Source organism: Aulonocara stuartgranti, assembly GCF_965226115.1.
Source record: "Aulonocara stuartgranti genome assembly, chromosome: 19".
Lineage (NCBI taxonomy): Eukaryota > Metazoa > Chordata > Actinopteri > Cichliformes > Cichlidae > Aulonocara > Aulonocara stuartgranti.
In genome coordinates, this window is record NC_138955.1 from 33,972,390 (window position 1) to 33,995,330 (window position 22,941).

At 46.4% G+C, this 22,941-nt stretch overlaps 4 protein-coding genes and 1 long non-coding RNA gene across 10 annotated transcripts in view; 4 read left to right on the forward strand and 1 right to left on the reverse strand.

The window, feature by feature from the left end:
* Positions 1–116: 116 nt before the first annotated feature.
* Positions 117–6,415, forward strand: LOC309695242 (uncharacterized protein). Of its 6 annotated transcripts, none has more exons than XM_082515777.1 (9): positions 546–1,065; positions 1,769–2,077; positions 2,164–2,338; positions 2,442–2,525; positions 2,628–2,773; positions 2,968–3,754; positions 4,083–4,260; positions 4,438–4,617; positions 6,198–6,415. In XM_082515777.1, exons 1-6 carry the CDS (start codon positions 1,061–1,063, stop codon positions 3,224–3,226), a joined length of 978 nt encoding a protein of 325 aa, XP_082371903.1. In that variant the 5' UTR covers positions 546–1,060; the 3' UTR covers positions 3,227–3,754; positions 4,083–4,260; positions 4,438–4,617; positions 6,198–6,415. The 6 variants fall into 6 exon arrangements, with proteins under 6 accessions (XP_082371904.1, XP_082371903.1, XP_082371902.1 ...); XM_082515776.1 differs by having other exon boundaries at positions 2,968–3,512; positions 3,597–3,754; positions 4,438–6,415; XM_082515778.1 differs by lacking the exon at positions 546–1,065 and adding an exon at positions 117–539 and having other exon boundaries at positions 4,438–6,415.
* On the reverse strand, positions 6,302–7,401 carry LOC309695284. The gene is made up of 2 exons (XR_014273114.1): positions 7,163–7,401; positions 6,302–7,067 (listed from the first exon to the last, which is right to left on the reverse strand). It is a non-coding gene; the product is annotated as an uncharacterized lncRNA (long non-coding RNA).
* Positions 7,402–18,039: 10,638 nt separating this feature from the next.
* Positions 18,040–19,188, forward strand: LOC309695872 (uncharacterized protein). The gene has a single exon (XM_082516841.1). The coding sequence runs from the start codon at positions 18,190–18,192 to the stop codon at positions 19,096–19,098; it is 909 nt and encodes a 302-aa protein (XP_082372967.1). The 5' UTR covers positions 18,040–18,189; the 3' UTR covers positions 19,099–19,188.
* Positions 19,189–20,202: 1,014 nt separating this feature from the next.
* On the forward strand, positions 20,203–21,326 carry LOC309695871 (uncharacterized protein). The gene has a single exon (XM_082516840.1). The coding sequence runs from the start codon at positions 20,319–20,321 to the stop codon at positions 21,225–21,227; it is 909 nt and encodes a 302-aa protein (XP_082372966.1). The 5' UTR covers positions 20,203–20,318; the 3' UTR covers positions 21,228–21,326.
* A 1,131-nt stretch (positions 21,327–22,457) lies between these two features.
* The window catches only part of LOC309695873 (cytosolic arginine sensor for mTORC1 subunit 2-like), a 1,926-nt gene continuing 1,442 nt past the window's right edge, over positions 22,458–22,941 (forward strand). Inside the window, exon 1 of the mRNA XM_082516842.1 lies at positions 22,458–22,941. This exon is cut by the window's right edge and continues 1,442 nt beyond it. The gene's annotated coding sequence lies outside the window, so the exon portion shown is untranslated.

Consider the following 22,941-nt stretch of genomic DNA (forward strand, 5'->3'; position numbering starts at 1 on the left):
ATAAAGTGAGTTAAAAAAACAACCTAAAAGCGTTTAGAATACATTTTGCAGCGGAAGTATGGCGTCCCGCTTGCCCTTCACAATAAGAGCATTATAGCGGATTATAATGGGGGACGCTTTTATTTTGTATAACTACCGGAAGTAGTTCCTGTGTACTGACGCTAGCTGGGTAGCTAGCGCCGCGTCGCTTAAAAAGCAGCCGGGCTTGTCTTAAACTTAAGAGGCTGACACTCGCTAAACCACCCGATCGCTCGCCAAGCGACTGTTTCACACTGGACTTATTTTTCGTTAATATGGGCCGATAATTCCTTTATTCTAGTGGTATGCCGGGAGTGGTGCGGCCTATTCGGATTAACGTAATGATGACACTATCAACGGCGCGCGTCAGTCCGCCCCTCCTCCAGTTTGAAATTGACCTTAGAAGACACCGTAGCGTATGCTGGACCCGCATGCATCTGTCCACCTCTCCTACGTTTTGAAATTGAGATTTGAACGTCATTTTCTGAAGTATTCGGAACAACAGTGTAAGGTTTGACAAGGTAAGTGTATCTCTCTCTCTCCGGTTTAAAATTTAGCTTTGAAAGTGATTTTTTAATGTGTCTGGGTGATTCTTTGTCGTGGTCATGTTCGGCAGATGCTAACGCTAGTTAGCGGGTATTCAGCCGAGGTCTACAAAATGATGGTATCTACAAATGAGGTATCTACAAAATGATGGTGTGGTTAGCACTTGGACGTCACTTTATTCCAGAGGTATCGTTTGTAATTAAAACTTGTAAGAAGCGAAGTGATTTTTTTTCTTTGTATGTGTATCTTGGCGATCGCGATTTTTTTCATGTGACTGGGTGATTCTTTGTCTGTCGTGGTCATGTTCGGCACCTAAAGCTATTTAGTGGATATTAAGCGTCTCCCGGTTTGAAAGTGATTTATTTATGCGTATGTCTCTCTGCCTGGATTGGAATTTATGCGTGTTTGGGTGATTTCTTTGTCTCGTGGTGAAGCTGGATGCTAAAGCTAGTTAGCGGGTATTCAGCCGCGGTCTACAAAATGATGGTATCTACAAATGAGGTATTTTAATGAATATTTTAATGCAAGTTTCCTGTTTTATTGTGAAGGTCCGCGTCGTATGTGAGTGTGATCAGTTTACGTTTCCCCTGTCCCGTCAGCCCAGATTCCTCCCAGCTGTGTTGCCCTCCTGTCTCTCAACCCCTGATTACTGGTGTGTGTATTTAAGCCCTGTGTGTTCTCCTGCCTGTTGCCGGTTCGTCTGTGTTCCTCCGTGTCAGTCTGTGTAACTCCGTGTCAGTCTGTTACCCTGTGTTCCACGGAGTCCTGTTCCTCGTCTGCGTCTCTCTGCTATTCATCATCCGTTGTCATATGCTCCCAGGTCTGTTATTTTAGTTCTCCCAGTTTAGGTGTCTTTAGTTGTTTGTTATGCCCCACTGTTTGTTTGCTTCTACACCTCTGTAAATAAAACCACCGGTATCTCATCCACTGCCTGCATCTTGGGTCCTCCTTCTAAATCCACACGGCTCGCCTCGGCAGCCGTGACAGGTTGAACATGTAAAACTTGCATGTGCCATTCTCCTCATTTTTAAACTTTAAAACTTTTTTTTCTTTAAGTTTTTTTGGGGGGGTGGGATGGAAGCAAAGTTTGTGTGTGGATGTATTGTTGTTGTTCTTTGTTTGTTTTCTCATACTATCAAAATAAACTAAATTGATATGCAGTTTTTCTCTCTCACTTTCTGCCTCTCACTCTTTGTATTTACAGTGCAAACAAGATGGAGAGAAACATTGTCTACTGCCTGCTTTGTAAAAAGCCGCAACAGTCCATTCGCACACACCTGAGCAGAGTGTGCCTGAAAGACTGCACACCACAGGAATGTGAGGAAGAAGCTTCCAGAGCCATTGCTTCACAGAAGCTGTTTTCTAATGAAGGTAGAGTCTGGAACTTCTCAGAGCTCCAGGAGTACTGCAAGGATGAAGAATCTTGCATTAAACTCTGCACTCGCCTTCAAACACGTGGATTTATCATCACGAACAGTCCCCAAGCGTTTTCGACAGTTGTGCCAACAGCGAGGTATGATGACCTTATTGCCACTTCCACATATTGGATGACACATACAAACTTTCAATAATGTCTTACCTCTGTCACATTTGCAATAGGTCTGATAAGAAGGAAATTCTTGCCGTGGCCAAGAAGGATATTGAATATTTCCACGCAAGACTTTCAGGCGGTGATTGCATCCCCACATATGCAATGACTACCTTCAGACAGTACTGTGAGGCCATCCTGATTTTACAACATGGACTGACAGGAAATGCTGTTCAAGAACTTTGTGTAAGTGCGCCACCAACAACCAAAGTGCACGATAAGTGAAATGACAGCTGATGTAAGTCTGTATTTCTTTAAGCTCCAACACCTTTTTTTTTTACATACACAGGTAGAGGACTGGATGGCGCGGAAAGCAGTAGCTGATGGTGTTGAGCTGAGTGGTAACTTGAAGATAACCAGCCAGGAAGAACAAGTAAGTCATTCATTCTCAGCAGCGACTCTCTTCTTGCTCTATAGGCACCTTGTGAATTGATTTTATGAGATATTTAACATTGATTCCTTTTTTTCTCTGCAGTTGTTGGACTGCTATTTTAGGAACATCCGTCCAGTGTCCTTGCAAAATCAAATTGCTGGCAGCGATGACAGGGGCAAGTTCTTCCTAGGAGAATGTGGGGTCCCACTGTCCAACCCATCATTAGATGTAAAACGCCTGAAAGCGAGGTGAGTGCTTGACCTAACTGGATCAATAGCATATTAAGAAAGATTTGTTTCTTTGATCTGACAGAGAAACCCTAACCCTGGACTCATAACAGTCAGCCACATATGTTGCTGTATGTCAGAGATGTTCGCCCCTTGTATTTTGGTTTTTTCATCTCTCTTGGCTCTAATTAATTTGCATGCATTAAAAACCACAGATACCTGAGCACTGAACCTGGGGATGCTATGGCTGAGTCAGCATCAAGCTCAGTAGAAGCCTCTTCTGTTCCATTGCTTTGTTTGTTTTGTATGTATTTCAGAATGAAAATACTTTTACCCACCTCAGCCTGCACGTGTGCAGATGGCTTTGGACAAGGAGAAATGGCACACCAACAAGCCCACTGTCAATGCCATCTTGCAGGCCTGGGTTGCTCCGCAGCCCAGTATGCAAGACAACCAGTCCCTCATGACACTTAAAAAGTTAACGGCTACAACAACGGGGAAAAATTGTTTAAAAAGAAGCCTTGCGGTGGATCCGATTCCTCCCACCCAAATGTTATTTAGGTGAAAATAAAACTGCCACCGGACACGTTTGCTTGAGGAATCCATCAGACCAGACCACCTCCATTTTATGAACCCACAGAACCCTCCCCATCCAGCTCTCCCCTCCTCACCCCTCCTCCTCTCCCATCCTCTGTGTGGAAAAAACCATGTTTCAGAACTGTCGGATGTTTATGGACGGGGAATCCAAAGAGTTGCCTTGGTATGTGCAAATACCTTTTACGTAGCCCATCTCAAATTACGTTAAAAAAAATAAAGAAGGCAATTTCAGAATACCTGTCTCCAGCTATCCCTCCTAGGTCAACAAAGGCACCCATCTTCCACCATGAGCAACAGGAAGGCCTAACCCAGAAGAAGCCTAACATGAAAAAACAACATGATCTGTTACCTTGTACAGACTGGTGGAGATCGGAGATTTTAACGAGGAGTGGCCAGAGACAAACGGTATGTAAAATCCACCCTGAATGAAAGAGCTGAACCTCGGAGGAATAGAGTACAATCGGATGATCCACACTTTTTTTATTAAAGTTTGCAAAATTTACAGACTTATTAAAGCGGTTGATCATCAGAAAAATGTTTCAGAAGACCGTTATCATCAATCTCTGAATAAAAATAACCACAAATTTAGTAACTTTGATTAAACCAGCTATCTCAATAGAAGGACACAGACTCTAATTGAGGAGATGCTAAAAACTCAGCTCAGAGATCAATTTTTATCCTTCATGACTATTATAACCAAAGCATAGAGTATGAGTTTAAAATTTGTTTTCAGTTTTCTAGAGAGGCCCCTTTGAGATGGCAGCATCCTGGGAGAAACGGAACCTGGGCCGCCGTCTCCAGCCCAAGTCGTTGGACCAGAACCAGGCGGTGGTTATAGCCGAGCTAGCAGACTGGAATCCAGCTACCACACCAGCAGTGACACACCCAGTAAACCAGAACAACAGCCACAGGTGAGCAGGGAAACGACACAGCTGAATAACCGTGTCAACCCCTCACTGAAACAATACAGCTTTGAGTTACACTCACAAACCTACACAGATTGAAACCTTGTGTGCAGACCTGCCTCCAAACAAGAATAACAGAGGACTCCTCCTCTTATTGTCTTCCTTCCTCACCATCCTCACCAGAACGACAGGTCTGCACTCCAACGAGAGACCCCAACACACAGAGGAAACTGCAGGATTGGAATCTTCATGTGAAGAAAATATCTGTGATCATCGGTGACTCCTATGTGCACAGACTCCTCCGTCCTATAAAGCAGAGGGGTACAGATCGACAGATTTCCATGAGCGAAATGTTGCCACCCGGTGAGGCCCAGTTGGAGAAAGCACCCTGTGGAAAATCTGGTTTTATAACTTTGGACTGAATACCAGTGATGGAGCTGAAAATGGGACTAAAGGCAGAGCAGTCAGCAATCTTTCTAAGGCCCTTATCTGTAAAGAACAAGCCACAATGTTGGATCTTAACAACTTTATTACAGGTTTAGATGAACAGATTCCTGCACTTCCTACTGTGATATTCGGCACAGAAGGACAACATTCACTCGACTAGTAGAGCAGCAATGTGTATGTTAGAACAGTGGAACCAGTGTGTAAATGAGCCATCCCCATAAGCCTTGAAAAGTGGGAGGAGTGATTCACCTTTCTTAAGTTCCAATGCTCAGTAGGTCCTTTGGACAGAAATAAGTTCTTCTTCTTTCAATAATTGTTTATTCTGTTCATTATAGAATCAGCTAGGCTCCAGTGGTCAGGAGAAGCTTCTGCTATATGAAGCTGTTACAGTGCTTTTTGTTACACTGAACGAGAGTAGTTTTTCTTGTTGCTTGTTTGATCTACTTCCATTTAAAAGATTATAATTACTGAAGTGAATGTGTTTTCAGATAGTTTACAGTGCCACTGAAGCTCCACTCAACCAAGTGTGCCTCAACAGTCTGAAATGAAAAGATTTTTCTTGCTTTTTTATAAAACAATATAATATAAAATAATATAATATAATATAAAACAATAATTTTGGATGTTTCTTTCGGCTCTTGAGGTGCCCTCATTGAGTGGGGTTTGCCCAGTATCCTCGAGGGTATGTGAGGAGCCTTCCATAGTTGGGTTGTTTGGTTTTTACCCCAGCAGCCATTCATCTCCATCTCAACAGTTCATGACCAACATGCCGTGGCTGCCCCCTGTACCTGTTGAGTACCTGTACCCTCATCCACTGGAGCCTGGACCTCCAGCTGATTGCAGCCACTTCAGTGCAAGGAGGAGATGCTTGCTTTTTGTGTGACTGTCTGTCACCCTTCCCTTTCTACCCTAACCCATTTTCCACTCCAGCTTCTACCCGACCCGGTTCAGACCCCTCCTCAGTCAGGGAGGGGTCTGAACAGACTGTCGCAGGATTCTCATTAATACAGGAAAGAAGGGATTTGAAGACGAGATGAGGACTTTTAGCAATTCCCTCCCCCAACCAAATCCTAACCTTAACCCACCATCCAGTCCTGTGCCCCTTCTCTCCTCATACCGGTACCCACAGTTCAGACCCCACCTCAGGCCCCTTACTGCCTGAGGAGGGGTCTGAAGTATTTTCCAGCCTTATAAAGAAAGGGAAGGCTGAAGTGGCAGACTGTCATGCAAAAAGCGAGCATCTCCTCCTTGCACTGCTTACAGTCAAATGACAAAATATATGAACTCTTTTTAAACAGGAAAAAGGAAGAAATTGTACACCAGAGGGGGCAAGAAGGAGAAAACTTGAATATAAACTCAAAAGAAAAACCGCTGTTCCTTCCCTCCCCCAGAAGGCAGTAGAATATCATCATGTTAAATGCCACTTTGGGGGGGGGGGTAAAATTACTTGACAAATATGTTTCTCTTTTTTGTTATTTCGTCCCTCTTTGTTACAGCTACAGGAGGACAATAAACAGAAGAAGGAGAGCGGCACCAAAGAGGCGAAAAAACGAAAGAGCGCACCACCTCCTCCCCCAGAAGGCAATAGAATATCATCATGTTAAATGCCACTTTTTTTTGGGGGGGGGGGGCTTTTTTTCCCATTCAGATTGCATGGTTTAACATGCTATGCTTTGTTGAAGTTCTTTGTGTTTCAATAAACTCCCTGTATTTACACAGTACTGCATTGACTTATATTTTCCCAGTAACAGCGGATTACCATGGAGCGTACAGTTTTCAGTTGAGGTTGTAGAAGTCTGGCAAAGCAAAAATAAAAATAATAATAAAAAAAGCTGTTTAGATCCACAGCTCAAAAAACTCCTACGAGGGCAGGAGGATGCCACCTTTACACAACATGACAGTCAACCTCTACCACAGACGCGGAGTCAGGACCCGCTGTTCACTTTCAGTCCAAAAGTCTGGAACAGCAAAATCAGTGACTTCAACTTGGTGGGGAAAATGTGTCACGGTCCCCGTGTCTCTCTGGTTCGCTCACGCTGGCTACAGGTTTTGTTGTTCTTGTTGTTCGTTTTTGTTTTCTTTGTCTCTCCTCCTCCTCTCTGCCTGGGTGGAGATCCTTACGGGCTCTCGCTCTTGGCCCACGCACCTGTGTGATTGTGTCCACCTGCTGCTGATCTGGCTGATTTCCCCAGCTAATATTCAAGGAAGTGGCACAGAGCAGCTCACCGCTGGAACGTTGAACCTCCTGAGTTCGTTCATTATGAGAAGTGTTTGTAAAATTTGCCACAGACGTCCATGTGATCAACAACAGACACACGTGATTCCCCTTCGTGGTCTAAACCAATCAGTAAATGTCCGTGGTCCAGCTGGAAGTGGAGGTGGATATAGACAGGTGAGTAGCTTGAATGAAGCGATATCGATTCATTAAATCCTGAATTGAATGAATATAAATGTGTTTTACCAGAAACGCCAGAATCTCAGGTTAAAGCTCACAAAACTATTTCAACAACAACCAGCAAATGAGAGCAGGAAACGCATTCCACACGAAGACGTAAACAGAGCGGACCGACGCATCAGAATTAGCTTAGTCGGCGTGGGGGCTAATATCATCCTTAATTCCTTCTTACTTTTGCTGTTTTGCTTCCAACACGATAAAACCCACAGTTCACGCACAGCGAGCTGTGCGTGAACTGTGAGAGAAACTTCAAGAAAAGTTTCCCATCTCAAACATCTGTTTTCCGCATTACTCATTCGCTTATTACCCATCAGTCTACCGTTGTTTACAGCGCTGGCGGCCGCTGTCTTTTCTTTCCTTTGTAAATGACGTCGGATAAGAAAGCTTAATTTCTGCTGTTCAATACTGAAGAAATGTAAACTTTTTCAAATTAGGTATAATTGCAGAATATTTTTAAGGTTATCTGCTATAAAATCCATGCCAGGAAAATCTCCTTTATGTTTTTTATTTTATTTTATTCTCAGTTACTTTGACACAACGGCATGTGCTGTGATGGTCACATCTCTGATAAAGTTTAGTGTCAGTACTGATAAATGATCAGAATTATAAGATCTCTCACTTTCTGAGTAAAAATTGCACCAAATCGAATCTGGACCTTGTGAATCGGAATCAAGTGGATTATAGAAATCAGTGATGATACACAGGCCTTGTGAATATCCTAGGACCGACAGAAGTGGATATAACTGACCGTGGGCAATGAGAAAAGATGAAAAGAACGATTGATAACTTTTTTGTCAAGTTAAGGCCTGATCGATCTGAAATTCATAGCCAGTGCTCTGACAGGGAGCCATCAATCTTTGAACGCTGATTTGGGTGCGCCCAACTTTTTTTAATAGTGTGCATAAGAAAAAGCCAGAAGAGGGAGCACCTCTGGTTCAATCCCAGTTGCAAAGCAGCTGACCAGCTTCTCTGTGTGTGTATGTGTCTCTCTCTCTTTTACACAAAAAACACATGTCAATGCGCTTGCAAAAACTTTAATATGCAAAGCACAGGACGTCCCGGCTGGTCGCCCTCCGGTGGACCACAGATGCAATTGCAGCAGAGGGAGCCCCTCTTGTTAAATCCCAGTTGCACTGCAGACCTCACAGTGTGTGTGTGTGTGTGTGTGTGTGTGTGTGTGTTGACAGAGACAGAGAGAGAGGGAGAGATACAAAGGAATGTAATTCAAATTTTGCACTTCAGACCTTACTGTGTGTGTGTGTGTGTGTGTGTGTGTGTGACAGAGAGAGAGAGAGAGAGACAGAGAGAGAGACACTTGCTGTGGATTTAAAAATTTTAAAAAACACACAGAAAACCCAAAGAGAAAAAGAGGCACACAAGTCGATTTGTACCGCATTGAGTTGCAAAGCAGCTGACCAGCTTGTGTGTGTGTGTGTGTGTGTGTGTGTGTGTGTGTGTGTGTGTGTGCGCGCTTTGGTTTGTGTGTGTGTGTGTGTGTGTGTGTGTGTGTGTGTGTGTGTGTGTGACAGAGAGAGAGAGAGTGAGAGTGACACTTGCTGTGTATTTAAGAAACAAACGCTCAAAGAAACCAAACAGAATGACACAGGCAGAAAGACACTGTTTTATTTTGGTAACCAATGATGCATTTCTTCTTCCCTTGTACAGTGCACCCTGAAGCCGTGTGTGGACCAGGAGATCAGCAGAACAGGAACCACAGAGCGTCAGCGGCAGACATCCAAGCTGCACAGGGCACACGCAGCACCAGGCAGAATTAATGACGTCCCTGATCCACAGCTCAAGCCCAGCCACCCGCTGCCTCCTCGCCGCCTCCTCCTGGGACCTTCAAGGACCACCCACCAGCCACTGGTACACATTCCAATCTTACACAATGGCCCCAGCATCACAGGGCATCTCCTGACATTAAAATCTATCCTGATTTCTGTTGTTTTTCCCTCATCTCTGAGCCGCTGAGTGTGAGTGTGTGTGTGTGTGTGTGTGTGTGTGTGTGTGTGTGTGTGTGTGTCTCTCTCTCTTTTACACAAAAAACACATGTCAGTTGTTAAGGAAAATGTTATAAAACACTTCTTCAGTAAAGACTCAGAGAAGAGAAACACACAGAACTTCTTGCTAGCAAGGGCAGCCTCCACTCTAAGAGACTCCAGTGAGAGAACTGCCCCGGTCTTTATTTTATACTCCATTGAGCGTGTGTGTGTGCGTGTGTGTGTGTGTGTGTGTGTGTTGACAGAGAGAGAGAGAGAGAGACAGAGAGAGAGAGAGAGAGGGAGAGATACAAAGGAATGTAATTCAAATTTTGCACTTCAGACCTTACAGTGTGTGTGTGTGTGTGTGTGTGTGTGTGTGTGTGTGTGTGTTGACAGAGAGAGAGAGAGAGAGAGAGAGACAGAGAGAGAGAGAGAGAGAGAGAGAGAGAGGGAGAGATACAAAGGAATGTAATTCAAATTTTGCACTTCAGACCTTACAGTGTGTGTGTGTGTGTGTGTGTGTGTGTGTGTGTGTGTCTGTCTTTTACACAAAAAATGCACTTGCAACAACTTTAATATGGAATGTACTGGACTTCCCAGCTAGGCGCCCTCCTGTGGATGACAGGTGCAATTGATTGTCAAAAGCAGATATCTAACAGCTTCTGACACTTTGTACCGCATTGAGCCAGCAGAGGGAGCCCCCCTGGTTCAATCCCAGTTGCACAGCAGTTGTGACCAGCTTCTGTCTGTGTGCTTTGGTGTGTGTGAGTGTGTGTGTGTGTGTGTGTGTGTGTTGACAGAGAGAGAGAGAGAGAGACAGAGAGAGAGAGAGAGAGAGAGAGAGAGAGGGAGAGATACAAAGGAATGTAATTCAAATTTTGCACTTCAGACCTTACTGTGTGTGTGTGTGTGTGTGTGTGTGTGTGTGTGTCTGTCTTTTACACAAAAAATGCACTTGCAACAACTTTAATATGGAATGTACTGGACTTCCCAGCTAGGCGCCCTCCTGTGGACGACAGGTGCAATCCCAGTTGCACAGCACTTGACCAGCTTCTGTGTGTGTGTGTGTGTGTGTGACAGACAGACAGACAGACAGACAGAGAGGGAGATTCAAAGCATCAGGACCAGGAGATGACACAGTGCTCCAAAGGCCTGGTTCTGCTGCCTCCTCCTCCACCCACCTGCTGCAGACGCTTCTGTGAAGGGAAACTGCTACATGTTATGTCACCGATCCCTGCCATGCTGCGTGTCGAACGACCCGGCAGGGCCTGCTGAGTACAGTGGTGGTGGACCCAGGCCCTCTGCACCTTCCTTTCTCCGACTGGGACCGTTTTGTCCCATCCTTTTTGGTCCGATTCGCCATATCTCCAGAACCGAAGAAGCCATCGGCGTGGCCTCTTCGCCACAGCGTCCGGCACCCACCAAAACCCCCACCTAGACACCAACATCAGCCCTCTACACCTCTTACTTTTTCAGTTATTCCACTTTTGTCCCATCCTCTCCTGGCTTTTTCCCCATAACCTATCATTTAAGCCTCATCATACCTGCCGTGGGCCACTGGAGGGAGACAAATCACCATGCACTAAAATTCAAATTTTGCACTGCAAACCTCACAGTGTCTGTGTCTGTGTCTGTGTGTGTGTGTGTGTGTGTGTGCGCGCGCTTTGGTGTGTGTGTGTGTGTGTGTGTGTGTGCGCGCTTTGGTGTGTGTGCTTTGGTGTGTGTGTGTGTGTGTGTGTGTGTGTGACAGAGAGAGAGAGAGAGAGAGTGACACTTGCTGTGTATTTAAGAAACAAACGCTCAAAGAAACCAAACAGAATGACACAGGCAGAAAGACACTGTTTTATTTTGGTAACCAATGATGCATTTCTTATCCCCTTGTACAGGGCCTTTTATGACAGGAACAGGAACCACAGAGCGTCAGCCGCACACATCGAAGCTGCACAGGGCACACGCGGCACCACGCAGAATAAATGACGTTCCTGGGCCAAGGCCGAAGCCCAGCCACCCGCTGCCTCCTCGCCGCCTCCTCCCGGGACCTTCAAGGACCACCCACCAGCCACTGGTACACATTCCAATCTTACACAATGGCCCCAGCATCACAGGGCATCTCCTGACATTAAAATCTATCCTGATTTCTGTTGTTTTTCCCTCATCTCTGAGCCGCTGAGTGTGAGTGTGTGTGTGTGTGTGTGTGTGTGTGTGTGTGTGTGTGTGTGTCTCTCTCTCTTTTACACAAAAAACACATGTCAGTTGTTAAGGAAAATGTTATAAAACACTTCTTCAGTAAAGACTCAGAGAAGAGAAACACACAGAACTTCTTGCTAGCAAGGGCAGCCTCCACTCTAAGAGACTCCAGTGAGAGAACTGCCCCGGTCTTTATTTTATACTCCATTGAGCGTGTGTGTGTGCGTGTGTGTGTGTGTGTGTGTGTGTGTGTGTGTGTGTGTGTTGACAGAGAGAGAGAGAGAGAGAGACAGAGAGAGAGAGAGAGAGAGAGGGAGAGATACAAAGGAATGTAATTCAAATTTTGCACTTCAGACCTTACAGTGTGTGTGTGTGTGTGTGTGTGTGTGTGTGTGTGTGTGTGTTGACAGAGAGAGAGAGAGAGAGAGAGAGGGAGAGATACAAAGGAATGTAATTCAAATTTTGCACTTCAGACCTTACAGTGTGTGTGTGTGTGTGTGTGTGTGTGTGTGTGTGTGTGTGTGTGTGTGTCTGTCTTTTACACAAAAAATGCACTTGCAACAACTTTAATATGGAATGTACTGGACTTCCCAGCTAGGCGCCCTCCTGTGGATGACAGGTGCAATTGATTGTCAAAAGCAGATATCTAACAGCTTCTGACACTTTGTACCGCATTGAGCCAGCAGAGGGAGCCCCCCTGGTTCAATCCCAGTTGCACAGCAGTTGTGACCAGCTTCTGTCTGTGTGCTTTGGTGTGTGTGAGTGTGTGTGTGTGTGTGTGTGTTGACAGAGAGAGAGAGAGAGAGACAGAGAGAGAGAGAGAGAGAGAGAGAGAGAGAGAGAGGGAGAGATACAAAGGAATGTAATTCAAATTTTGCACTTCAGACCTTACTGTGTGTGTGTGTGTGTGTGTGTGTGTGTGTGTGTGTGTGTGTGTGTGTGTGTCTGTCTTTTACACAAAAAATGCACTTGCAACAACTTTAATATGGAATGTACTGGACTTCCCAGCTAGGCGCCCTCCTGTGGACGACAGGTGCAATCCCAGTTGCACAGCACTTGACCAGCTTCTGTGTGTGTGTGTGTGTGTGTGACAGACAGACAGACAGACAGACAGAGAGGGAGATTCAAAGCATCAGGACCAGGAGATGACACAGTGCTCCAAAGGCCTGGTTCTGCTGCCTCCTCCTCCACCCACCTGCTGCAGACGCTTCTGTGAAGGGAAACTGCTACATGTTATGTCACCGATCCCTGCCATGCTGCGTGTCTAACGACCCGGCAGGGCCTGCTGAGTACAGTGGTGGTGGAATCGGCCCGATCGGACACTCCTATCTGCCACTTTGACCTTTTTATTCCGTCAAATTTGGACCCATTTACACCAAGTCCAGAACCGTTGGTGCTATCGACATGGGGTCTTCACCAGGGTGTCCGGAGCACCCCGAAACCCCCCCGTAGACACCACTTTCATCCCTCTACGACACTTACTTTCCCAGTTATTCCATTTTATTCCGTCAAGCTCTGGCTATTACCCCCTAACCCTAACCAACCCTCATCATACCTGCATTTGTCCACTGGAGGGAGACAAAAACACCAAGCTCTGAGATTCAAATTTTGAACTGCAGACCTCACAGTGTCTGTGTGTGTGTGTGTGTGTGTGTGTGTGTGTGTGTGTGTGTGTGTGTGTGTGTGTGTGTGTGTGTGTGTGTGTGACAGAGAGAGAGAGAGAGTGACACTTGCTGTGTATTTAAGAAACAAACGCTCAAAGAAACCAAACAGAATGACACAGGCAGAAAGACACTGTTTTATTTTGGTAACCAATGATGCATTTCTTCTCCCCTTGTACAGTACACCCTGAAGCCGTGTGTGGACCAGGAGATCAGCAGAACAGGAACCACAGAGCGTCAGCGGCAGACATCCAAGCTGCACAGGGCACACGCAGCACCAGGCAGAATTAATGACGTCCCTGATCCACAGCTCAAGCCCAGCCACCCGCTGCCTCCTCGCCGCCTCCTCCCGGGACCTTCAAGGACCACCCACCAGCCACTGGTACACATTCCAATCTTACACAATGGCCCCAGCATCACAGGGCATCTCCTGACATTAAAATCTATCCTGATTTCTGTTGTTTTTCCCTCATCTCTGAGCCGCTGAGTGTGAGTGTGTGTGTGTGTGTGTGTGTGTGTGTCTCTTTTACACAAAAAATACATGTGAGTGCACTTGCAACAACTTTTAATATGCAATGTACAGGACTTGCCAGCTAGGCGCCATCCTGTGGACCAAACATGCAATTGAAAGATGTTATTTTCGCCGGTATAACTCCTTCAGACACTTTGTACCGCATTGAGCCAGCAGAGGGAGCACCTCTTGTTCAATCCCAGTGGCACAGCAGCTGTACTACTCATTAACGGTGCTGTTTTTGACCATCCTTTGATGACACATTTGTGCTTGACAAAAACAGGAGCTGCCTCCTTATATTTGAGGTGACAACAACTGAGTTTGTACATGGCAAGGGGAATAACAGCAGAGGTAAAGACAGTGAAGATGTGATTGGGAGAAGGAAGCCAAGATTTAGTTGGAAGACAAGGTTACATTCTACATACTGTTGCTCAACTTTCTACTCTTACTATCTTTTTTGTTTGTTTTTAGTAGACTGCTCTTGTATTTTTATGCATCAGTTATGAGGTATAGAAAACTTTGAAGAACAAAAGAGCACGAGCACACAAGCTTGTATTGTTTTTGTTTTGTATTGGCACGGCAGTTTAAAAAAAAAAAAGAAAAAAGGAAAAAAAAGAAAAAGATCCATCTGCGTATCTAATTAATGCTTTTTCAAATTAAGACATTTTGTTTTGTTTTTTCCTTTTTCTCAGTACTTGCCTGAACTGCATGGTGGTAAGAAGTAGTTTTTGGAGGAGTAAAGAAGGTTGTTGTTGGGCTGGTTAGCTTTGTCTGTCTTTGGAATTTTCTTACAGGACACCCAAGCATAACTGTAACATTTGGGGGCTTCGTCCGGTGGTCGAGAGAGGGAGTGTGGAGCAGGGAAATTATTTTACTGCTATTGTTAAATAATTGTCATCATTACCATTGCATTAATAATATAATCTGGAGTTTATATTGCATTCAGGGGTTAAACAGTGTCTCTTTCAGAAAGACTGAGTTGCAGGCTGACAGGAAGTTGTATGCAGAAGTGAAAGCAGGAAGTTATTTTGAGCAGCAGGCTAAGACGAGGCTTTAACAATGTAACAGATAGCTTTAAGAAGGCTTTAAGGTTTTATGCACACAGGTATTAAATTAACTTTGTATTCCAGGTGCAGTTATAACTATTTTATACATATTGCATATCTGTGCTTATTTGAGTTGATGTTCAGGTTCTTTAAAGGTCTTAAGCTTCAACTAGTGAGAGTGTCTAGATGATCCATGCTGAGGGAAAACTAGAACATAGAAGGAATTGCAATACATGCTTACAAAACACTTATATATCAGATCATTTTATATTAAGGTTTTAGTAGAGGTTCTTGGTTAAAACATTTATTTAGTAGAAGACATACACATAGTCTCAGTGAGCTTCTGGTCTGGTAAAAGGTCAGAAGTGCAACAGGTGAATTGAGAAAGAGCATTTGAGGACGAGACACAGATAGTAGGTGAAGAGGTGACACAAAGAGCATGTGAGGTCGTGACACACACACACATGAGTTAAATTTATTTAGAGGAGAGATTACTCATGTCTGGTTGTAACTGCAAAAGTGTCTCGGTAAAAGAGGAACCGTTCCTTGTTGTCTCGGCAAGAAAGAGGAACAAGACAAGAACTGAAAGGTAGACAGGAAGGGCTAGCCATGAAAATAGAAGATGATTTTCTGGGTGAAAAGTCATGATGGTGTTGATCTGATCTATGTATAAAATGTACCGGTGACGCATGAAGGGGCGTCAGTAAACAAACCCTGATGCTATAAAATATCTGTTCATGCTTTGATTAAGTCGAGGACTACTGGCTGTCTGCGTACAGAGTGTCTTCCCACACGTGTGTTCATTAAAATCATTGTTGGACCAAGATCCTCTGGACCATGGGTGGTGTGTACTCTCTTTCCTCAATTTTGAACCTTAACATTCTAGGCGCCATCCTGTGGACCAAACATGCAATTGAAAGATGTTATTTTCGCCGGTATAACTCCTTCAGACACTTTGTACCGCATTGAGCCAGCAGAGGGAGCACCTCTTGTTCAATCCCAGTGGCACAGCAGCTGCTCTGCTTCTGTGTGTGTGTGTGTGTGTGTGTGTGTGTGTGTGTGTGTGTGACAGAGAGACAGACAGAGAGAGAGAGAGAGAGAGAGACACTTGCTGTGTATTTAAAAAACAAGCGCTCAAACAAACCAAAGAGAACGACAGAGGCAGAAAGACACTGTTTTTTTTGTGGTAACCCATGAGGTCTTGCTATCGAATTGTACAGTGCATCCTGAAGCAAGGCCGAGCAGATGACATAGTGCTCCACAGGCCTGCTTCTGGTGCCTGCTCCTGTACCAACCTGCTGCAGAAACAGAAAAAGACAAGAAGTCACGTAAGATAAAACAAAGAAAATAATGTAAATACACACGGAAAGGATTTAAAGGAAGGGGGTGCCATAAACAAAAGTACAGTGAACAAAGGACGGGATGTCAAAAAAGACAGGGGGTGCCATAAAAAGATAAAGAGACAATCCTAATAAATGTATCTGACTCCAGCAATTTGCACTAAAATTTCTAGAAAGCTGGTTTTCTTTCTCCTGCTCGCCTTGTCTGAATATGGAGTAAACACAGAAAGACAAGAAAAAACAAGGGGAAAACAAAGAGAAAAATAGTAAGAAAACTAAAGATATGAAAGACAAGAAGTCACGTAAAATAGAAAGAAAAGCAGAAAAAGAAAAAGACAAGAAGTCAGAAAAAGAAAAGGACAAGCAGTCAACTTAAAAAAGCCCAAGTGGGAGGAGCTAACAAGAGTATAAAAGGCCAAGAGAGGCAAACAGAAAACAGAGAGACAAAGACAAGACACACTGGGTCGGCCTGAAGAAGGCAAAAACATGCCGAAACGTCGCGAACGGCCCAGTGAATGCTAAATGTGCACTAAAACCCTAGATATGGGCAATTTTTTGAACCAGGGCAGGGACACCACCACCCGGCCCCATCGATGGCCCGTGCACCTCAGGCTACCAGCTTGCTGGTGGCCTGATTCTTTTCTTAACACCTAACCAGCCAGTGCCTCGTGGGGTTGGGGGTGCCCCTGCCCTCTATCTTACCCTAACCCTAACCACAGGGGGGTCCCTAACACAAAAAACGAAGACAAGAAGTCACGTAAGAAAGAAAAACAAGTAGAAAAAGAAAAAGACAAGAAGTCACGTACAAGAAAGAAAGATAAGCAGAAAAAGCAAAAGACAAGAAGTCACGTACAAGAGAGAAAGACAAGTAGTCAGAAAAAGAAAAAGACAAGAAGTCACGTACAAGAAAGAAAGATAAACAGAAACAGAAAAAGACAAGAAGTCACGTAAGATAAAACAAAGAAAATAATGTAAATACACACGGAAAGGATTTAAAGGAAGGGGGTGCCATAAACAAAAGTACAGTGAACAAAGGACGGGATGTCAAAAAAGACAGGGGGTGCCATAAAAAGATAAAGAGACAATCCTAATAAATGCTTCTGGCGTAGGATCTTGGTGCGGCCGTTTGCCTGGTAGGTGTGTTTGGCTATGATGGCAGCCTTGGGCACAACAATGCGGGAGCAGGTGTTCTCAAACTTCGCATTGATGCAGATCTCTTCGCCTTCACAGAATCCACGCCGGTCAATTTTTGCATTCAATGACACCTGACCGTCAGGGATGAACATGCAGGTGACTTTCTTCTCGGAGGGTCAGCGCTCGTTTGCATGTATTAGCTCTAGAATTGCCACAGTTATCCAAGTAACGGATGAGCGATCAAAGGAACCATAACTGATTTAATGAGCCATTCACAGTTTCACTGTACCGGCCGCGTGTACTTAGACCTGCATGGCTTAATCTTTGAGACAAGCATATGCTACTGGCAGGATCAACCAGGTAGCCCCTCAGGCGGCGGCAGCGGCGCGCACGCACGCGCTCGCTCGCTCGCTCGGGGCTACTGAGCCCTGTCGACCAGGGCGAGGCTTTCCGGATGCACGTGTGGACCGGGGCGAGGGTTCGAGAAACCGTGTTTGCCGGACGGGGCCCCGTCGCCCTCGCGGGGTGGGCAAACTCTGGGTTTGCCTACCCACTCTGCGACGAGGCCCGCCGTGGTATGACCACCGGGACGGACCGGGCGTCTCGGTCTCGCTACCGAGCGATCGCGTCTGGCGGGGGGGGGGAAGCGTGGGGAGGACAGGGCGGGGTCCGAGAACCACCACCCCCTTCGACCTTCGCGCTGTAACCCCCGGCCAGCGCTAGAGGCGAGCCTGCGGGCCGGAGGAGCTGACCGCCCGAAGGCGCCGGCGAAGGTGCCGGGCCCGGCGGCAGCCCTCTGATGGCAGGCCACGTTTGCCAGTCGATCGGGGTGGGAGGGCACAACCCTAGAAAAAAACTTACCTGTTAAAATAAAGCCTGTATAAAGGAAAGAAAAAACTTACCTGTTAAAATAAAGCCTGTATAAAGGAAAGAAACAAAAAGGAAAACACTTATTCACCTGGGCTCGACTGAAGAAGGCACTTCTATGTCGAAACGTCTCGCGATAGCCCATTAGCTCTCAAACCCAAGACATGGGTAATTTTTGGAACCGCCGGGCAGGGTCTCCACCTCCCGGCCCCCATTGATGGACAGTGCAGTCAGGCCCTTGGTGGCCTGTTATCACCTAAACCCTAACCCCCTAACCAGACCCCCCTCCCCTCCGGCGGCCGGACATGCTGAAGTGTATCCCCCTGTGGCGCTGCAACCGCCACGTCGAGTCGGTGGACAAGCGGCATTGCAACTTGCAGACGGTTCCTGATGAAATATTTCGATACAGCCGCAGTTTGGAGGAGCTTCTCCTTGATGCCAATCAACTCAAAGAGCTACCAAAGCCTTTCTTCAGACTACTGAACCTCCGGAAACTTGGCCTGAGCGACAATGAGATCCAGAGACTCCCGCCTGAGGTGGCTAACTTCATGCAACTGGTGGAATTGGACATCTCCAGGAACGATATTTCTGAGATCCCAGAGAGCATTAAGTTTTGCAGGGCCTTGGAGATTGCAGACTTCAGTGGAAACCCCCTCTCCAGATTGCCGGATGGTTTCACTGAACTCCGAGCGCTCGCTCACCTGGCCCTCAATGATGTGTCATTACAGATGTTGCCCAATGACATTGGAAATTTGGCCAACCTGGTGACGTTGGAGCTCAGGGAGAACCTGTTGAAGTCTCTGCCCATGTCGCTCTCTTTCCTGGTGAAACTGGAACAGCTGGACCTGGGCAGCAATGAACTGGAAGTTTTGCCGGATACCCTCGGCGCTCTCCCCAACCTAAGGGAGCTGTGGCTGGACCGTAACCAATTGTCCTCATTACCACCAGAGCTGGGAAACCTTCGTAGGTTGGTGTGTCTGGATGTGTCGGAGAATCGTCTGGAGGAGCTCCCGTCAGAGCTGAATGGCCTCCTGGCTCTCACAGACCTGCTGCTCACACAGAACCTGCTGGAGGTCGTCCCGGACAGCATAGGGTCTCTGAAACAGCTGTCCATCCTGAAGGTGGACCAGAACAGACTGACCCATCTGACTGATTCAATAGGCGAGTGTGAAAACCTCACAGAACTTGTCCTGACGGAGATAAGAAAGATCTAACCCAAGACATGGGTAATTTTTGGACCCGCTGGGCAGGGTCTCCACCTCCCGGCCCCCATTGATGGACAGTGCACTCAGGCCCCTGAAAGGGTGGCCTGCTATCACCATAATCCTAACCAGCCCGTGCCTCGTGGGGGTGGGAGATGCCCCTGCCTGGCCCTAAAACCCTAACCCTAACCAGGGGGGGGTTACAAGAAGTGCAGAGCTAGAACTAGTGTGGCTCCACTACACAGTCAGGACTGTAAAGTTAAGAAACCACTAATTCAGACTCAGGCCTTATATTTTCTGTTCTTTGTGTCAGGACAAGAAGTGAAAAGTTGTTGGGTGGAAAAAGGAATGAATGAATACATGACTTTTGCACACAGATCTCATTAACACACAAAACACATCCCATCTGAGGCCAGACAAATGTGGACTGTGAAGGCTCTCTATTGCACATTTAACTGTTGTCAAAGTAACAGCTGAAAAAAATATATTTTGCTGTACCACTAGTGTAAAAAGTGAAATTAAAAAAGGAAAAAAGAAGAAGAAGAAAGGCAACCATTCAGTAGTTCTTGCCCTTTAAGGCTAATCAAAAATGGTGGAAATGTGCTTTTCCTCTCACACTTGACTTGTTGTAGTATGTTTGAATATGAGAAAATCATTAAAAAAAAGTTTTTGGGAGATGCAAAATCCATAAAAAAAAGGAGTAAAAAAAGCCTAAGTAAAAGGAAGAAAAATTAAAAGAAATGCTTACCTGCAATACCTGAAGAAAAAGGAGAGAAAAAAGTTAGAAAAAAGTGCTTACCTGCAAACCCTAAATAAAAGGAATTAAAGAAATGCTTACCTGCAACCCTAAAGGAAAAAACCTGTATAAAAGGAAGAAAAAAGTGCTTACCTGCAAAAACCTAAGTAAAAGGAATGTAAAAACTTAAATAAATGGCGGTGAAAATTAAAAGAAATACTTACCTGTAAAACCTGTATAAAAGGGAGAGAAAAACACTTACCTGCAACCAGTACTGACCTGAGCCAGCCTGAGGAAGGCACTACGATGCCGAAACGTCGCGATGGCTCATTGCAGATCGAACCCAAGACATGGGTAATTTTTGGACCCGCTGGGCAGGGTCTCCACCTCCCGGCCCCCATTGATGGACAGTGCACTCAGGCCCCTGAAAGGGTGGCCTGCTATCACCATAATCCTAACCCCCTAACCAGACCCCCCTCCCCTCCGGCGGCCGGACATGCTGAAGTGTATCCCCCTGTGGCGCTGCAACCGCCACGTCGAGTCGGTGGACAAGCGGCATTGCAACTTGCAGACGGTTCCTGATGAAATATTTCGATACAGCCGCAGTTTGGAGGAGCTTCTCCTTGATGCCAATCAACTCAAAGAGCTACCAAAGCCTTTCTTCAGACTACTGAACCTCCGGAAACTTGGCCTGAGCGACAATGAGATCCAGAGACTCCCGCCTGAGGTGGCTAACTTCATGCAACTGGTGGAATTGGACATCTCCAGGAACGATATTTCTGAGATCCCAGAGAGCATTAAGTTTTGCAGGGCCTTGGAGATTGCAGACTTCAGTGGAAACCCCCTCTCCAGATTGCCGGATGGTTTCACTGAACTCCGAGCGCTCGCTCACCTGGCCCTCAATGATGTGTCATTACAGATGTTGCCCAATGACATTGGAAATTTGGCCAACCTGGTGACGTTGGAGCTCAGGGAGAACCTGTTGAAGTCTCTGCCCACGTCGCTCTCTTTCCTGGTGAAACTGGAACAGCTGGACCTGGGCAGCAATGAACTGGAAGTTTTGCCGGATACCCTCGGCGCTCTCCCCAACCTAAGGGAGCTGTGGCTGGACCGTAACCAGTTGTCCTCATTACCACCAGAGCTGGGAAACCTTCGTAGGTTGGTGTGTCTGGATGTGTCGGAGAATCGTCTGGAGGAGCTCCCGTCAGAGCTGAATGGCCTCCTGGCTCTCACAGACCTGCTGCTCACACAGAACCTGCTGGAGGTCGTCCCGGACAGCATAGGGTCTCTGAAACAGCTGTCCATCCTGAAGGTGGACCAGAACAGACTGACCCATCTGACTGATTCAATAGGCGAGTGTGAAAACCTCACAGAACTTGTCCTGACGGAGATAAGAAAGATCTAACCCAAGACATGGGTAATTTTTGGACCTGCTGGGCAGGGTCTCCACCTCCCGGCCCCCATTGATGGACAGTGCACTCAGGCCCCTGGTGGCCTGCTATCACCATAATCCTAACCCAGGAGGGAAGGACCGCGCATTCCTCGGTCCCCCCCAGGGGGGACGGGGCCGTAACCAACGCCCTAACCCTAATGATGCGGGTGTCCGCGCTGAAGCTTCTGGGTCTGGGCTGCGCCAAGGTGGAGTACGCTAAAGGCAAGCAGCGGTGCCGACAGGAGGCCGAGTACCTCAGACATGAAACGGTCCTGCGGCTGCAAGACCAGCCCACAGACTCTGACGGCTCTGTGGTGTTGAGACCTGGCAACAAGTACGAGTACACGTTTGGATTCGAGCTCCCTCAGCAAGGGCAACTGGTGTCGTCATACAAGGGGAAGTTCGGCTACGTCCAGTACTGTGTCAAAGCCCTGATGGAGAGGCCGCAGCAGCCCGTGCTAGAGTGCAAGAAATGTTTCGAGGTGGAGGAGCCACTGGATGTCAACACCCCAGACCTGCTGTCTCCAGCAGGTGGCATGAAGCAGAAGAAAGTCACCTGCATGTTCATCCCTGACGGTCCCTGGGTACTGGAAGGCTGGTGCGTTCATAAAGATGGGACTGTGAGGCGGAGGAGGAGTTCAACGGCAATGCTCGCATGCTGCCGGTCGGCTGAAGTCCACCAGTGGGAACCGTGGAACTGTGGTCCACCTGTTAAGGACCAAACTTGAAAACAGGCAGAAGGTCTGAACTCCAGAGGAGGTTGGATGGAGAAGTAAAGGCACGAGTGTGGAGGTGGACTGAAATGTTGGTCGTTTGTTATGTCAGCTGCCTTCAACCTGCTTCATCGCTTATGAGTCTTCCTGCTCGTGCTCCTCAGACCAGAGATGTTGAGGCCCGATGGCACAGTGATATGCTGCATTTCTGAATAAGCTGCCCTTTCCAGAGACTCTCCATTTACAGCCACTATGACTTTGTTACTGGGCCGAGCACTGGCCTGCTGTGGCACCGTGGCTTTTTCTCATTGCACTCCAAGACTGTATTTTTACAGGACTACTCAAAAGGAAACATCCTTTTACCAGTCCACTCAGTTTGCATCGCTGTTACGAAATTGTTGGGAACACTGTTGCTTTTCAGAATCACAGCATGTAAATTTCTTCCTTAAATGCCAGTAGTGTTACCAGTGTTTGAAAAAAGTCCTTTATTCCTATATTGTTGCTTTTGACTCTCCTACTGCCCAGAAGACTCTGTTCAACTGAACAATGTTTTTGATGTGGAGATATGCAACTTCCACCAGTCACCACAGCTTGGTGACTGGTGCTAATTACTGCGAGTGCCGTCCATACCACACGCTCTCGATGGAACGCACTTTATCTGAGGATCCTTGTATCTGATCTGCAGTTGTCCCAGGCAACATTTCATTTAAGAGTTCCACTTCTGTGAATTCACAACTTCTGTTCTTTCAGGGCGCAGGGAAATCACTGTTAATGACTCATTTGTGAGAAAATATGTTTGTAATACGCTCTTGATACGTGCAGATGTTTTTGTATGAAAGCCGAGGGGAGAATATAAAAGGCGGAGCTCACACAGGAGCTCATTTTCCACTCGGCACTCGATGAGAGCACATCTCTGCCAGTCCAACTGTTGCCAGCTAACCTAGCTTACAGTTTTCTGTGTGCCACACCTGAAG

Bases quoted from the DNA above. Each gene is read 5' to 3' on its own strand.
- LOC309695242 (XM_082515775.1), top strand. The intron at 2,078-2,163 runs GTATGATGACCT...CATTTGCAATAG, and splicing joins ACAGTTGTGCCAACAGCGAG to GTCTGATAAGAAGGAAATTC. The intron at 2,774-2,967 runs GTGAGTGCTTGA...TAAAAACCACAG, and splicing joins GTAAAACGCCTGAAAGCGAG to ATACCTGAGCACTGAACCTG.
- LOC309695872 (XM_082516841.1), top strand. From the start codon at position 18,190: ATGCTGAAGTGTATCCCCCTGTGGCGCTGCAACCGCCACGTCGAGTCG.
- LOC309695871 (XM_082516840.1), top strand. From the start codon at position 20,319: ATGCTGAAGTGTATCCCCCTGTGGCGCTGCAACCGCCACGTCGAGTCG.